Raw genomic sequence first — 13,743 nt, 5'->3', positions numbered from 1 at the left:
AGTTAATTTTGACCGACATGACATAAGAGAATGATAATGTTATAAATAGCAGAGAGTTGTATGAAAGCAGTTGATGCATGTCCAAAAGCATTTGCAATTTGTTGGAAAGAATGAGAAACTGCTACTAGGATGTGCACAAATGATTAATTGTTTTGAGAAATGCATTAACTGTTGTGCAAATGTAAATAGGGTTGTGAGAAATGCACCAAAGCGACTGAGAAAAACTGTAATGCAGGTCCGTAGCCAGGAGGGGATTCGGGTAGTTTGAAAGACCCACTCTCCTTCTGACGTCCATAATTTGGCCCCTATATGAGCTCATTTGTCCTATTTTTCACAGTATGCCATCATAAATTGTAAAAAATAACCAATAGAAGAAGGCTTTAAGAAGAATAACCAATAAAATGACAAAGAAAAGAGGAATTTTATCATTTAAATGAACAAATTCTGCCAGAGGAAATGAGCTGGCCAGTTTGTTATTTGCCTTTAGGCTGCAGCTTTTAATTTAAAACAAGTTTTAACAGATTCACAATTTTTGTTGATTGTTTGTTTGTAATAAGTCTTTTTTTCATACTTCTAAAATTCTAATCTCATTACATTATAAAACTATAATAGCTTACAGTTTAAATGCACATTTGTAAATACACATATTTTTTTTTTAAACAAAAAATAGGTTAGCACTTTGACAAAAGTGTATGAAATATATTTGTTGCATCAAAAAGTGTGGTAATGATAATCCGACAAGCTAACCCAGCACAAAATAGTACTTAAAATGTCGATACAATGCAGTATTTGATCCTTGAATATTTGCAAATAGATCCACTTTTTGAGAAAAAAGAACCACCCCCTCTTAATAGGCTGGCTACAGACCTGTAATGGAAAATGATCTTTACCTAATATTTTAATTAATTAACAGCCAAACAGCCAAAAGTATGTCTTATGGGTCACAATTATTGATTTTCCTATTGTGAAAAATGTACCCTTGCAACATAAGGCTAGTTTTATCATCCAGGGTCACATCTGGGGACTTGCGTATATGTAAAAGTTAGCCATTTTTGAGGTTATTCAAAAGGTGATTTTTAAAATATGTATACAGTAAGTCACACTCTTTTACACTTTCAACACCCTTTACTTTATGAGCCTGAAACAAACAACATTATGTGAACTTGCATGTTTTTTTTGTGCTTTTAATATAACCTGTGCATTATACCGCTTTGTGCGTCTCAGGACCATTTATCAGGATTTTAAATTAACAAGGCATTTCAACACGCGTTCAGATGTTTTGTTTGTTGATCCTGGAATAACTGAGGCACAAGCTGTAAAGACTCTGCCCACTTTTGAAAAATAGAGTTCAAAAAAGTAGCGGCCTATTTGTATATTTGCAGACACGCATAACAACAGCATGTTTTCTTTTATTTCTACCCATTTTAAAGTGTGGTATCATAAACATCTGTGAAAAATTTTCTTTTGAAGCGAAGACCCTGCTGACATATTCTGATGACACCTGTATGAGACTATTACAGTAAGAAAAAAATTGAACATGTCACCATTTTTCTCAGAAAGCATATTTCTAACGGTGCTGTTGACTTGACATTTTCACCAGAAAACACTATTATTAGTTTACAAATGAAGTTGTGTGTAATAAAATGAAATGATGCAGGGAAAAAGCATTGAACACATGAAGAAAGGAAGGTGTAGAAAGGCAGTGAAAGCCCAGACAGCAGCTGAAATCTCTTAGTAGTTCTTCAGCATCCTCTGCCCTACACCAGTGTAAATTAATATCAGCTGCTTCAGTCCAACATACACATTAGAAGGAGCATGAAGATGTAACCAGAGTGGACATTTCAACAAGATAATGATCCAAAACACAGTCAAGGACTCTCTCAAATGATTTCAGAGAAAGAAAATCAAGCTGTAGAATGGCCCAGCCAATCACCTGACTCGAATCCAATTGAAAATACAAAATAAAGCTCAGATTTGATAGATGAGAACCACAGAACCATCAAGATTTGTACACTCTGAGCAAAAACTCACACCTGAGCAATACACGTGACTTCATTCTGCAAATGAGAGGCATCTTTAAGCTGCCATCACTAATAAAGCCTTTCATATAAAGTATTAAATACATTTCAGTAGTTCAGCACTTTCTCCTTGTGTCATGTCATTCTTATTACACATAACTCATTTTTCAGATTTTTGTTTTGTTTTTATATTTGTATTGTTTGGGGTTTTACCAAAATCTGGTTCAGTTCCATGTCAACAGCTCGTTTACAAATATTATTCCCAGGAAAAATATAACTTGTTCAATATTTCATGTGGTAAATAATCATAATAGGAGCTCTTTTAACTATCAATTCTAAACCACATTGTGACCAAACAACATTTTTTGTCTGTGTGCCATTTTTATGCCAGATGTTTCTTAGGCTCAATAAATCTGTATTTATTTGATCAAAAATACAGCAATAAAGTAATATTGCAGAATATTAGTACAATGTACCAGTTGGTTATTTTTCAAAGACGCTATTTATTTCTGTGATGCAAAGCATATTTTTTTAGCATCATTACACCAGTTTTCAGAGCCACATGATCCTTCAGAAATCAGTCTAATATTCATCTAAGGCTCTTCTGAACATGTTGCTATGAAAAGAAATGTGTAAAGTGATTACTGCTGCATATTTTATAGAAGCGAACAAAAATCAAAACCAGATTGAAGATACCACATCTAACATCGTCTATGAGAGCTGAAGCCTTTTTCCACATTTCTCCATTTTCCCAGAACTTTCTGAATCTTTCTCTCAGGCAACACCCAGGACTACTGAAGAAAATATAGCATTAGCATTCTTCATAAGTGTGCTATGTAGCAGGATTTATAAGCTCCCAAAAAGATTTGTTCATTGCCAATAAGCTACTATAATGAAATATTTACCATTTATGTGTTACTTGTAAAATCTTACTCAATGAGAATATACAGCCAGTTTTTATTGAGTCATTTTAGACTCAATGTAGTTACAGCAATCACCAGCAGGGGCACTCATCTGTCAGATATTACAATTTAAACAAAAATTTGATTATGATATATTATAAACTGTAAAAAAAAATCTGTTTATTAACAGTTTTCGTATTTTGTGATTCACAAGTGTATTTTGTCTATTTACGGTGGTGAATTGATCTCTGCTCTGTCAACTTTTGATGTTAAAAATGTGTGTGTGTTTGTGTCATTGCTCATCTGTTTTACGATGTAACTGTCATGAGTTTGCAATGTGTTTCCATGACTCCAAATTGACTGTATGTGTTTTCTTGTTGTTTTAGGGTTCTTGGCAGATTGCTGAGCTCTCCACAAGGACATATGAGAGACGTCCGTGGTTCTGTGACAACATTACAGGCAAGTAATCTATCAAAAAATAATCAAATATACTGTACAAATGCAAAAATCACAGAAGGTTAAGCTTTTTTTTGTTAAAGTTAGCTTATGTTTTTTAGTGTTTTGTATTATTAGGGATTCTTTGGCAAATGTTTTGCGAAATGTATTTTAATTATTTATTTTATTTTGTTTTATTTTATTTTATTTTATTGCTGTGAATTGCATTGCAGTTTGTTGCTAATTATTTTATTGCACTTTATTTTATTTTATTGCACTTTATTTTATTGATTTTTATTTTATTTTATTGCAGTGCATTGCAGTTTATTTTATTTTATTGCATTTTTTTTATTTATTTTATAGCATTTTTTTATTGCATTGCATTGCATTGTGTTTTATTGCAAGTTTTTTATTTTGTTTTATTTAATTTGATTTTGTTTCAGTTTTGTTTATTTTGTTTTGTTTTATTTTATTTTAGTTTATTTCAGTTCAGTTTATTTTGTTGTGTTTTAATTTTATTGCATTTTATTTTAGTTTATTTTGTTTTGTTTTGTTTATTCATTAATTTTTTTGGTTTTATTTTATTTTATTTTATTTTATTTTATTTTATTTTATTTTATTTTATTTTATTGCTTTAAATTGCATTGCATGGCATGGCATTGCTTATTTTCTTAGTGTTTCCTTTATACAACATTTTGAGAAATACCAGAAAAAAAAAAACAGGCCACAAAAATTAGCCAAATTTCCTACAAAATTCAGAAGAGGTTGAATATAGGGTATGCTTCACACAGAAAATTAAAAAAATGCATTTATTAGGTCAGCTCAAGGCACCCCACTTTCAGGGATCTTCAATTTCAGCTTGATTATGCAATTTAAAGGCTTAACTAGGCAGGTTAGGGTAATTAGGCAAGTCATTGTATAATGATGGTTTGTTCTGAAGCAATCAAAAAATATATTGCTTAAGAGGGCTAATAATTTTGTCCTTAAAATCTTTTTAAAAAAATGAAAACCGCTTTTATTTTAGCCAAAATTTAACAAATAAGTATTTCTCCAGAAGAAAAAAATATTATAGGAAATACTGTGAAAAACTTGCTCTGTTAAACATCATTTCCCAAAAATTTAACTGACTTCAACTGTATGTGTTTGTGGTTTATACAGATTCTCTTCCGGACACTATCCATCCGACCCTTTCCACTGTACCCGCAGTCCCTGACCTCTCTATGATGCGTGACGAGGCGGGTCGTGGAGATGGAGTGTTGAGCACAACAGGCCCCAGTGAGTCTGATGTGCGGTTTGGAGATCTGGAGAGAAACCTGCATGGCATCATGACCATGCTGGAGATGCTGAAGAGACAGGTACATGGAGAATACACTGAAAATAAACATATTGGTACTGTGATTGTTATTTTGAACCCGTATCACAACCACACTGCAAAAAACTACAGGTGAACTGCAGATAAATTACTAATAAAGTAAATAAAGTATCAAATAAAGTACTTTAAATAAAGTATTATTTGGAAATAAAACCGAAAATAAATTTTTTTATTTTTTTTATACGCTAGTGTTGACAGAGTAATACACAAGGGTGAAGAGGCTGTACGAGTGCTGATATTACTTTAAGATCTCACGGCTATCAGCTAATCAGATTCGAGAACCAGACAGAACTGTTGTGTATGTATATATGTAACGGAGGCCAGCTAGTGTGTACTGTGCAGGTAAACCTCACTCCTCTGACCTCTAAAGGTGCTCTAGCAACAGACGCTATAGGCCATGGTCTTTAACCTCCTTGGTAGAGCACTCGACTCCCATGCTGAAGGTTGGCGGTTCGATACCAGCTCGGAGCGGGTTTGGTGCTCCGAGGGGACCGACGGGGTTACATTGGTGCCGTGACCCGGATGGGAGTGAGGTTTAGGGGGGTGAGTGTAACGGAGGCCAGCTAGTGTGTACTGTGCAGGTAAACCTCACTTCTCGGACCTCTAAAGGTGCGCTAGAGGCCATGGTCTTTAGCCTCCTTGGTAGAGCACCCGACTCCCATGCGGAAGGATGCCGGTTACCAGCCTGGAGCGGGTTGGGTGGTGTAGAACCAGCAGGGTTACATGTTAATGTTCATAATGTTTATTTTTTCCTACTATGGATGTCAATGACAACTGATTTTCCACATTCTTGAAAATATCTTCTTTTGTGTTAAAAAATAAACTCAAAAAGCTATGAAACCTAAAGTTGTGTAAATGAAGAGTCAGTTAGTACATTTTCGTTATTGAGTGAGCTATCCCTTTAAATATACAACCAAATGCTATTATCATGATAATGTCGTATATCGTTTTCTGTGTATGCAGAACACAGAGCTGCAGGCGAGGGTTGAGTTTTTGGAGACGTGTGAGTGTATTAAGCGTAAGTGTGTTTGGGAAGGCCGTCAGGTGGACGAAGGCTCTCATTGGTCTCCTGACATTCGCACCGTCTGTTCCTGCTCCAGTGGAAGAGTTCAGTGTAACCGCTCAAGTGGTGAGTAAACTAACATCAATTACATGAAAACTATAAAAACAAATAGTCAATTATCATTATACTGCTGCTTTTGGAGCTGTCCAAAACAATCGTCTTACTGGAATTCATTGTCATTGTCAATAATATGTCAAAAAACGATCCACATCCCCCAGTTCTAGGCTGAAGAAGCATGCAAAGTGGCTTCTGGTGGATTCATGAAAACAAAAACTGAAACAAAAAGTAGCTCCTGGGACAAATTTCGCACTCTCATGTATATAGGGGTATGTTTTCAGAATAAGCCTGGGTTGAAATATACATAAACATTAAAAGAATATTGCATAAAATAAAATCTCAGTACAGCATAATACAGTTTTTCATAATCAGATTTGGTCTCAAACTTCCGTTCAATCCCATTTGCCAAAAGAACCCTGTGAACTGCTGTTCAGGCTCATTTCAGACATCTGATGTCTGGAACAACCTTTTGAGAAATCTCTCATGAATACTCAGACATCTTTTTGAGTTCTTTGATAAGATTGGATCTGATGTTGGTAGGATGTATGATTACAAACGCGAGCACACACACTTGTACTTTCTTTGGTTCATCTGCCAGGCTTATCTTTGTTGGGGTTTATCTCTATCTTTACATGTCCCTGTTTGCAGAGTGCAGCTTTCAGAGCAGAATCTACAGCGATGGAGAAGTTTTCAGCCCAGACGAATGCAGCCGCTGTAAATGTGAGGTATGATGAAAGATTAGTTTTGGATCTTCCGTCTTCACCTCCGCTGGCATTCAGTCATTGTTTTGTACCCCGGTGTGCTCTTGTTGTAGTATGGAAGAGTGGAATGTGATGTGAACCCGTGTCCATCGCAGACCTGTGAGGAACCGTCTGTTCAGAGACCGTGCTGTTCTGTCTGCCAAACCAGTCTCAGTAAACACTACATTTTTACATTTGGATTTTTGTGCGTTTGGGAGAGGCTTTTATCTAAAGCAACTTACATTGCATGGAAGGTGCACATTTGATCAAATCTTGCTTTCCATGGGAATTGATCCACTACAAAAAATGCTTTTCTTACTAAGAGTTTTTGTCTTGTTTCTAGTCCAAATATGTGAACATTCTTAAATCAAGAAGCATTTTCTAGACAAGTAAAGAAGGACTTGTTTTTAGAAAAAAACTTGTCAATTTTGAGCAAGATTTTATCTTAAAACAAGCTAAATAATCTGCCAGTGGCGTAAGCAAAATAAACTTGTTTTTTACTAAAAGCCACTTGCAGATTATTTTGCTTGTTTTAAGGTAAAAACCACTTAATTTTGACTTGTTTTTTGTGAATATTTTGACTTGTCTGGTAATGTTCATGCATTTAAAGGACACCTATGATTAAAATCCTCTTTTGTAAGCTGTTTGGACAGAACTGTGTGTAGGTACAGTATAGTGTGTCCACAGTCATATTGGGGTGATAGAAACACAATAAGTCTCTTTTTTTTAAATACCCTGACGTTAAAATAGGATCCGAATCCCTCCCATTTTGGGACCCACCACAACGTGAAGTTGGAGTGTTTCCCCGCCCACCACACTGATTGATAGCCGCCTATTAACATGTTTATGTAGTGTCGTATATGATTACATCAACAAGACAGGACGTGCGCAAAGCAACCGGGATAAAAAGATCTGTTCAGCTCTCTGTGATCATCAGTCATCATCAAATATGATCAAGAATGAGTTTTAAAAGTTTAAAACGTCTCTAAAACAGTTCATGTTTGTAATGAAGTAAGTTAAAGACTGTACATGTATTTCATCACTAGGCATGGGCCGGTATGAGATTCTGACAGTAAGATAACCCTGAATAAAATTATCACGATTTCACAATTTTGCGGTATTGTGATTACTGCTCTAAATTAAATTGTTTTTAAATGTGTGGGTAAAAAACTAAAACTTTTTACCCTTTTGAATACAATATGTTTTATTTTAAGAAACATTTATACTATTTTGGAACAGTAAACATGTCAGGCCAAGTCATTTATTGACTTTTGCTGTCTTCATTTTTTTTAAAAACTGATTTTTTCTGGAGTTATTTTCTGCTGGAGATAAAAAGTCCTAAAAAGTTAATAAAAAAAACGTACACAGCTTAGGAGCCCTGTTGCAGAAAACGGTTTTACGGTTTTGACGGTTTAAAACCTTGACTTTTCCAAACCGCAGTATACATTGCAAACGGTTATCGTCCCATACCTATTCATCACCACAGCTGCATATCAGTGCAATTATAAAGAAGATGCTTCATTCCCGGTTTGTGGACGTTAAATCAGGTTTATTTTGTACATTTACATAACGAATATCCATACAGCAGAAGATATTACCTTCTATCCTGTCAAATTTGCGTTAAACGAGCGCACTGTGTGTGTCCACTGTCTGTGTGTGTGTACGCGTGAACTTTGTAACAGCATTCTATGTGACTCATCATTGCAGAAAGGCTTGAATTAACTCCACAACAAATACATTGAATAATCATTGGTAAAGTTCTTACTGTAGTATTTCTCACACACGTACATGAGATCTGCTTCCTTCATGTTTGTCACTGTGTCGTTAATCTGATGCAGCATGAGATGAGCACACGCTCTAACAGGCATGAGGGAACCGTGGGCGGAGAGAACTAGCTCATTTGCATTAAAGGCACAGGCAACAAAAACAGCTACAATGTGTTCCGAGCTGAAAATCTAATATTCTGAAAGGTATAATCATTAATCTGATGGGTGTTTTGCGCTAAAACTTTACAGACACATTCTGGAGACACAAAAGACTTATCTTAAATCCTGAAAAAGGGATAAAATAGGTGTCCTTTAAGAATTGGTAGATATTTGCAATATAATCAAGACAAAAACACTAAGAAAGGAAATAATTTTGTGCAGTTCATGATGTTGCCTGCACATTGCTCTTCCTTTTGAGCAACAGGATCTATCCATACTGTACTTTGATATATAGTGAAGGAGAGACATTTTGGTCCCACTTTATATTGTGGCCTTAATTAATATGTACTTACATAAGAATTAATAGTTTGTTACAATGTACTTGTTGTGTAAATACATGTATTTACTGTGTACTTATGCTTGATTAATACATGTATGTAATTACATTTGTAAATACACTGTTGACCATCCCTTACACCTTAACCCACCCTTAAACCTACCCATGCCACCAAACCTGTCCATATCCCAACCTCTATCCCAACTTAAAAGCATCACATGTGTTCTCAACTACATTATAAACACAGTAAGTACATTGTATTTTTTTTTCTTTTTGATGTAAGTACATAGTAGTTAAGGACACTTAATATAAAGTGGGACCGACATTTTTAAACTGTTCTGTTGTGGTGTATTTTATAATATATAAAAGTATGTTTGTTTTTGTCTTCAGGATGTGAACATGAAGGTCAGGTCTATGAGAACGGTCATGAGTTTGTGTCGAGATCAAACCCTTGCCTCAGTTGCATCTGCTCTGTGAGTCTCTTATTGCTGGGATAAAAAAGGGCTACATAATCATAATCTCATAATTAGTTAATTAATCTGAAAGTTTCCAGAAGTGATAGATAAATATATAAAGAACACTATTGTATTTGTATGAAAATGAAGCCTTTTTTTACATTTTGACCCTGATGAATCTTTCACCACCACAATGGAATATATAATGTAAATTAGCAGGATACAATTTAAATAAATGAATGGTTAATTAATATGTTTAAACTCTAAAAACTTTGCATGTTTGAATATTGGATGAATCAGATTTTTTACAAAATATAGAACATATCATTTAAGAAATGTCTTGTTGAACATACAGTGAAAATTACTGACAACCAAAACAATTTTGTTACCCAAATTTATCAACTTAAATTTTTTTAATGATGACATCTGCGTAAACTATCCATAAACCCCTTTGCAAATGCTGAACATTCCTTTAACACTAACACAGTATTTGGTTTGTTTTTGATTCATTTAAAGAACCGAAAAATTGGTTATTTTTAGGTTTTATTTTTGCAACCATAAAATATTATCCCCAGATTGTTGCAAAGATGTTATTTTTTAAAGGGCCACAACCCCCCCCCCCCCCCCCCCCCCCCTGCGCAGTGTGTTTTTACACCTATAGTTTGAAAAAAGTCAGCAAAGTGGGTGTGTCTAGCTCTGTTTAGGTTGGAGTGTTGGGGGAGAGAAAGATGGAAGGTTTTGCATAAAAATGGGAGTTTCCGTTTGGGCATGTGCTGATTTTCAAAGATGCAATTGAAAAAGACAGTGACTGCATTTACGTAGACATCAGTAATGAAATTATTTGCCAAATTGTTATTTTAACTGCAGTTTGGCACTTTTACTTTTATTCAGAAACATTTCATGCATGCCCCCCGTGACAAATGAGATACAGGATGCGAGGAACTGCTGGGAGAGTGTAGTTTTAAAGGGATGTTTGATACCGCACGTTGTATGAGAGAAAAAACCTCCGCAATTCTCTGTAACTTAAGGCTAAGCGAATACGTATGCTTCAGCGCAGCCTACACATGATCGCATTGCCCTTGCCTAGGCCGTCAGCGACGCTGAAACGCACCTCTCAAAAAATGTAACTACTCGTCGCACACAGAAATGCCAACTGACCCAGGCAGGACTCAAACCAGTGACCTTCTTCCTGTAAGACAACAGTGCTAACCACTAAGCCACCATGTCGCTCTACCTTGTTATTTACCGAACAATTGTTTAAAATAAATATCACACTTCCATTTGTGCTAAAAACAGCATTGGTCTGTCTTCTAAATAGTAGATGTATCATGTGAAATAAACAAGAGAAAAACATTTATTCCCTAATATCTTACATTTTAGGTGAACATAAATGGATTTTGCAGGGTTTATCACACAGGCTTGCCATATAATCATCACTAATCAACTTACAGCTAATAAAATAAACAAGGTAAATCAAATGCTCTAATTTTAACAAGTTAAACCGGCATGCCTGTGTCTGTTTGCAGAACAGTCGGGTGTCTTGTAACACCATTCAGTGTCCGTCAACCCCGTGTCCAAACCCCTACAGGAGACCCGGAGAGTGCTGTCCTACATGCTCAGGTACACAAAAACTGCTCTGCTTCACTTCTTTGGGATTTTAATAATTCTGTAATGGTTTAAAGTGTAATTTTATTGTGTGTTTTTCAGCATGTGATGTGGACGGTCGGCCGTACAATGGCTCTTTCAGCACCGTTGATGGCTGCCAGACCTGTACCTGTCAGGTGCTCCACTGTCACTTACACTCACAATACAGTAGTGATGCACCAATTTTCATTTTTAGAGCTGATTCCTATATACAGTTGAAGTCCTGAATTATTCAACCTCCTGTATAGTTTTTTCCCAATTTATTTTTAACGGAAAGAAGTTTTTTTTCAACACATTTCTGAACATAATAGTTTAATAACTCATCTCTAATAACTGATTTATTTTATCTTTGCCATGAGGATGGTAAATAATATTGGACTAGATATTTTTCAAGATACTAGTATTCTGCTTAAAGTGACATTTAAAGGCTTAACAAGGTTAATAAGGTTAGGTTAGAGTAATTAGGCAAGTTATTGTACAATGATGGTTTGTTCTGTAGACAATAAAAAAATATTGCTTAAGGGGGCTAATAATATTGACCTTAAAATTGGCCAATTATTGACCTGTTTAGTACTTGTTTCTGATTGGCTGATAAAAATTCTAATGTGTGCAATTATATTCAAGTAATCACACAGGTAGCTAAAGTAGTTCCAGGCAGGTCTTGTATGTGAAATTATGCTACATAAAAAATGTATCTGCGCAAAATTAAAACAGCAGACAGGCTAAAAAAAATGCAAATTAATTTTCTGCCTGCAGATGGCGCTTCCTTGGTTAGCGCTTTAAATGAAGCTTCACTAGTTTTTGAAATGCATTAATCGGAGATAAACGGCACGGTGGCTTAGTGGTTAGTTCTGTCACCTCAAAGGAAGAAGGTAACTGGTTCGAGTACCAACTGAGCCAGTTGGCATTTACGTGTTGGAATTTGCATGGCTTCCCCATATTGGCGTGGGTCTCTTCCGGGTGCTCCGGTTTACCCCACACTCAATGAGAGTGTTTGGGTGTTTCCCAGTACTGGGTTGAAGCTAGAAGTGCATCTGCTGCGTAAAACATATGCCGGAACAGTTGGCGGTTAATTTTGCTGTGGCGATTTCTAAAAAAAAAGTGCCGAGGAAAAATTTAAGACTGAATAACGGAGATAATCTAAAAAGGAAACAACTTCTAAATTTTCTGAACATAGTGGGTTCGTTTAATATTAAATTAAGGTCATTAATGCTACTCTAGATATTTACTCTAGCATTAGATAGAGATTTTCACCAACGAAATAAAACTTACACAAATCTCCAAAATACGAGCTGTAATTAAAACTTTCCAAACACAAAAGTGTTATCTGTTTAATCTTTTTATTTAACATTAAAAACAACATAGTTGGAATATACCATATATAATATAACATATTATGATATAACATAGTATGAAATGAACATTTGAACTCTAAATGTTCAATTGTAAATTACAATTCTGAATGTCTTTTTTGTTGTTGTTGTTGTTGTTGTTGTTGGCCATGCCAGGGGCCCGTTTCAGAAAGGAGGTTAAATAAAAACTCAGAATATTTTAACCCTGAAATGAGAGAAACTCTTCAAAATTACAAGTTTGTTAAACTCGAGAAAGCAGGGTTAGTCAAGCCTGTTTCTGAAAGAGAGGTAACTTTAACTCAGAATCTGTTACCGTGTCAAATTACTTTGTGAACCTAACCTGGTTAGGAGCAAGTTTTATTCTCTAATTTCTGAGTTTCTGTTAGTCTCCTCCCTTTTTTTAAAGATGAAGTTGTATTTCTCACCTTACGTTTCCACCCACCTATTTTAATGCGCATTTTGGAGATGCTCATAAAAACAAGAGATGGAAACGTCATGATGCCCATAACTTTTGAATATACGCATAATAAAACATATATGCATAACTAAGGATAAACTTTTATTCGATAGAAAAGATGCGCCTAAACTGCAATGGAAAAACTTTTACTGAACAAATTCCAGTATGTGCATTAAAAAAAAGGTTTGTTATAAGAGATCATGTGATGATGAAAATGTGTGTGAATAGACAAACCAGCAGGCTGAGCACACTCTAAAACATCTTAAATGTTGTTTTGCTCATTCGTTCTAAAACTCCTTTACTGTTTCAGTATTATCGTATATTATTAATGACCTCCAGAGCGTCTGGAGTGTGTCAAGAGCGTCTGTTCTCCGCGTCTCATGGCTTCAAACGCCCCCACATGTTCATTGTGTGTCAGCATTGTCTTCTGAGGTGCAAGTACATTTATTAAATATAGAAAAGATTGACGCAGCTTCTTCTACCGCAGTAAATTCTGTTTTTACTGTTGATATTTGGCGCCAGTTAATCAGGAAGTGACGAATTTGTTCTCTTTGACTCACTGGATGGAAACGCTGCTTTATTTGCACACTTTTTTTTGCGATAATCCAGTTTTGCACATAGTATATTTGGATGGAAACATAGCTATTGCCTAAGTTTCTGTCACTCAAAGAACAAAGTCAAGCACGAGAATGGCTTGTCCTTTTGTAATAAATAATTAGCTTAAATTCACTGACCTTCAACAAGGACAAGTGTAGTGTAACTAGAATAATGGGATTATTATTCGTTCTAAACACTAGTTTAGCTCTGCTTACATTCTAAATGTCATATCAACCTTTATCACTTGATCAATGAAAAAGGCAGACACACAAGTGCACTTTTAAATCTAGTAAAACTGAACATGTATAAAAGTGGGAACGTGTAAAAATGTTAAAAACGTCACTCATTACGTTACTTATTTTATTATACTTAAATATTTAAATACTTCA

At 35.2% G+C, this 13,743-nt stretch overlaps 2 protein-coding genes across 2 annotated transcripts in view; both read left to right on the top strand.

The window, feature by feature from the left end:
- The window catches only part of LOC101882393 (uncharacterized), a 771,022-nt gene that overhangs the window by 666,156 nt on the left and 91,123 nt on the right, over positions 1-13,743 (top strand). The gene's annotated exons all lie outside the window — the stretch shown is intronic.
- kcp (kielin cysteine rich BMP regulator) overlaps positions 1-13,743 on the top strand; it is an 84,166-nt gene that overhangs the window by 8,830 nt on the left and 61,593 nt on the right. The window contains exons 3-10 of the mRNA XM_692402.10: positions 3,307-3,379; positions 4,514-4,710; positions 5,691-5,856; positions 6,496-6,572; positions 6,662-6,761; positions 9,240-9,322; positions 10,831-10,924; positions 11,012-11,085. Of these exons, the coding sequence (XP_697494.6) occupies positions 3,307-3,379; positions 4,514-4,710; positions 5,691-5,856; positions 6,496-6,572; positions 6,662-6,761; positions 9,240-9,322; positions 10,831-10,924; positions 11,012-11,085 (864 nt within the window). The remainder of the gene's footprint in view (positions 1-3,306; positions 3,380-4,513; positions 4,711-5,690; positions 5,857-6,495; positions 6,573-6,661; positions 6,762-9,239; positions 9,323-10,830; positions 10,925-11,011; positions 11,086-13,743) is intronic.

This window comes from Danio rerio, chromosome 18, assembly GCF_049306965.1.
Source record: "Danio rerio strain Tuebingen ecotype United States chromosome 18, GRCz12tu, whole genome shotgun sequence".
NCBI lineage: Eukaryota > Metazoa > Chordata > Actinopteri > Cypriniformes > Danionidae > Danio > Danio rerio.
Note: the sequence above shows the minus strand (reverse complement) of the source record. Positions and strands in the feature narration are given on the sequence as shown.